We start from the raw sequence: 1,741 nt of genomic DNA, 5'->3' as shown, positions 1-1,741 counted from the left end.
AAGGCTATATACCACCGCCCGGACTGCTACATACGGCCGGTTACGTCAACCTCGTCTCATCTCGCTCCGTTCCCGCTCGGTGTGGTCATCGATGGATCTCATATGACACGACACTCGAGAGACCCAATCCCCTGCGACCACACTTGATCGCCATGCTGCTCGAGAACAACCTCGTGTAGTGTGTAATATCCATGTTCCCGAAGCCCAGCATTGAGATTACCGACCGATCTTCGCCTAGCAATCCTCCAGCCTATTGGCCCAGGCGCTCCCCTAGGTAGTGGTTGACATTTTGAATTCTTACTTGCCGATGACAGCCTCAATCATGGACCAGTCCCGTCAGTGGCAGAAACAGTTTCGGTGCCCGTCGTGTTCCAAGTCGTTTGTTCGAAAGGCCCACATGCTCCGTCATCAGCAGCAACGTACGTCTGTGGCTATAGATTCCCCGACTTGGCCAGCTTTGCGTGTGCTGACTTCGCTTCCGCAGATGTCGCACAAAGACCCTTCACCTGTACTTTCTGCTCCAAATGCTATAAGCGAAGGTAACATCGACATCTCCACTCAAAAGCCAAGAGGGGGCTGTTCTGACGTTGGCTCAGTGATGTTCTTCGAGCCCATCAGTTTCAATGCAAAGAACGCGGCTCAGCGCCATTACCCGAGGGGCGGCCGAAAGGCCGAAAGAGATCTTCGTGTCTTTCCTGTGTAAAGCTGAGGACGAAATGTGACCAAGAAACTCCCTGTACTCGCTGTCAGGAACGGGGAGAGGAATGCATCCGATGTACGTGGTCTGTACCGCCGGGTGGACGCGACACTTTTCTGACGGTGTGTAGCGGCATCTAGTCCCCAAAGGGCGCAAGCGGCTGCCAGGCCTAAAAGTCGAGACGCGATCCCGATCCATCATCTGCTCAATGCTCCTGACGGCGATGACCTGGTGCCCCGGTTCCCGATTCGAGATACCCCTTCACGCGCCGGGCGCGACGAGGACGATGCGGCGAACGGAACAGAGGACTCCTCCGGTGCCTCACATTGGAGCGAGGACTACGGAAACCCCCGCGATGTCTTCGTTGGTGCAATTCTAGCTGACCTGGATTGTGTAAATTTCGACTCTTTCTTCGGAGGCTTTGACAGCTCGACGTTTAGTTCGTATCCCCCAAATGCTAACATGCCACACGTCACGAGCGGGACGGGTTTTGGTTCTCCATCCGCCAGGGCGCTCGAACCTCGCGCCTTTGAGATTCGACAGCTGCTGCTGGGGGTAACCACCAAGTTCGCAATCGAGTACCCGGACAGTCCTCAGCTCGAGCACCTGGAGACAAACATCGGACTCCTCACCCATGTGGAAATAGACCACTGTCTCACCCTGTTCTTTCAAAACTTTTACCGGCACTGTCCGATTATCCATCGCCCATCCTTTCGACCTGCTTTTGCCCCTATCCCTCTCGTGTTGGGCTGTGTCGCTCTGGGGGCAATGTACTCGGAACAGGCCAAAGTCTGTTGGATGAAGAATCTTCTGGACGTCATTGAATCATATATCTTCTCGCTGCCGGAGGTGAGAGACGAGTTCTTTGGCACTCTGGGGGTTTCGGAGGCACCCGATGAGGATGCCGTAGAATACCACTTTCAACTGTTTCAAGGGGCTTACCTTTTTGTCGTCGTCCAATACTTCTCGGGGAATCTAGCCGGCCAGAGAAGAGCGAGAAGGCAGAGGTTCCCTTCGATTCTGAATGTCGGTCAGCCTTGCCCA

At 54.7% G+C, this 1,741-nt stretch overlaps 1 protein-coding gene across 1 annotated transcript; it reads left to right on the top strand.

Moving 5' to 3' along the window:
- Nucleotides 1-8: 8 nt before the first annotated feature.
- On the top strand, nucleotides 9-1,727 carry PV07_12855 (uncharacterized protein; the record flags this gene model as incomplete). The annotated part of the gene is made up of 4 exons (XM_016400426.1): nucleotides 9-419; nucleotides 485-539; nucleotides 597-775; nucleotides 828-1,727. Coding segments are annotated over exons 1-4 (1,245 nt in total), but the record flags the coding sequence as incomplete, so codon positions are not given.
- Nucleotides 1,728-1,741: the final 14 nt, after the last annotated feature.

This window comes from Cladophialophora immunda (genome assembly GCF_000835495.1).
Source record: "Cladophialophora immunda strain CBS 83496 unplaced genomic scaffold supercont1.219, whole genome shotgun sequence".
In the NCBI taxonomy this organism is placed as follows: domain Eukaryota; kingdom Fungi; phylum Ascomycota; class Eurotiomycetes; order Chaetothyriales; family Herpotrichiellaceae; genus Cladophialophora; species Cladophialophora immunda.
This window is presented reverse-complemented; position numbering and strand designations above follow the sequence as displayed.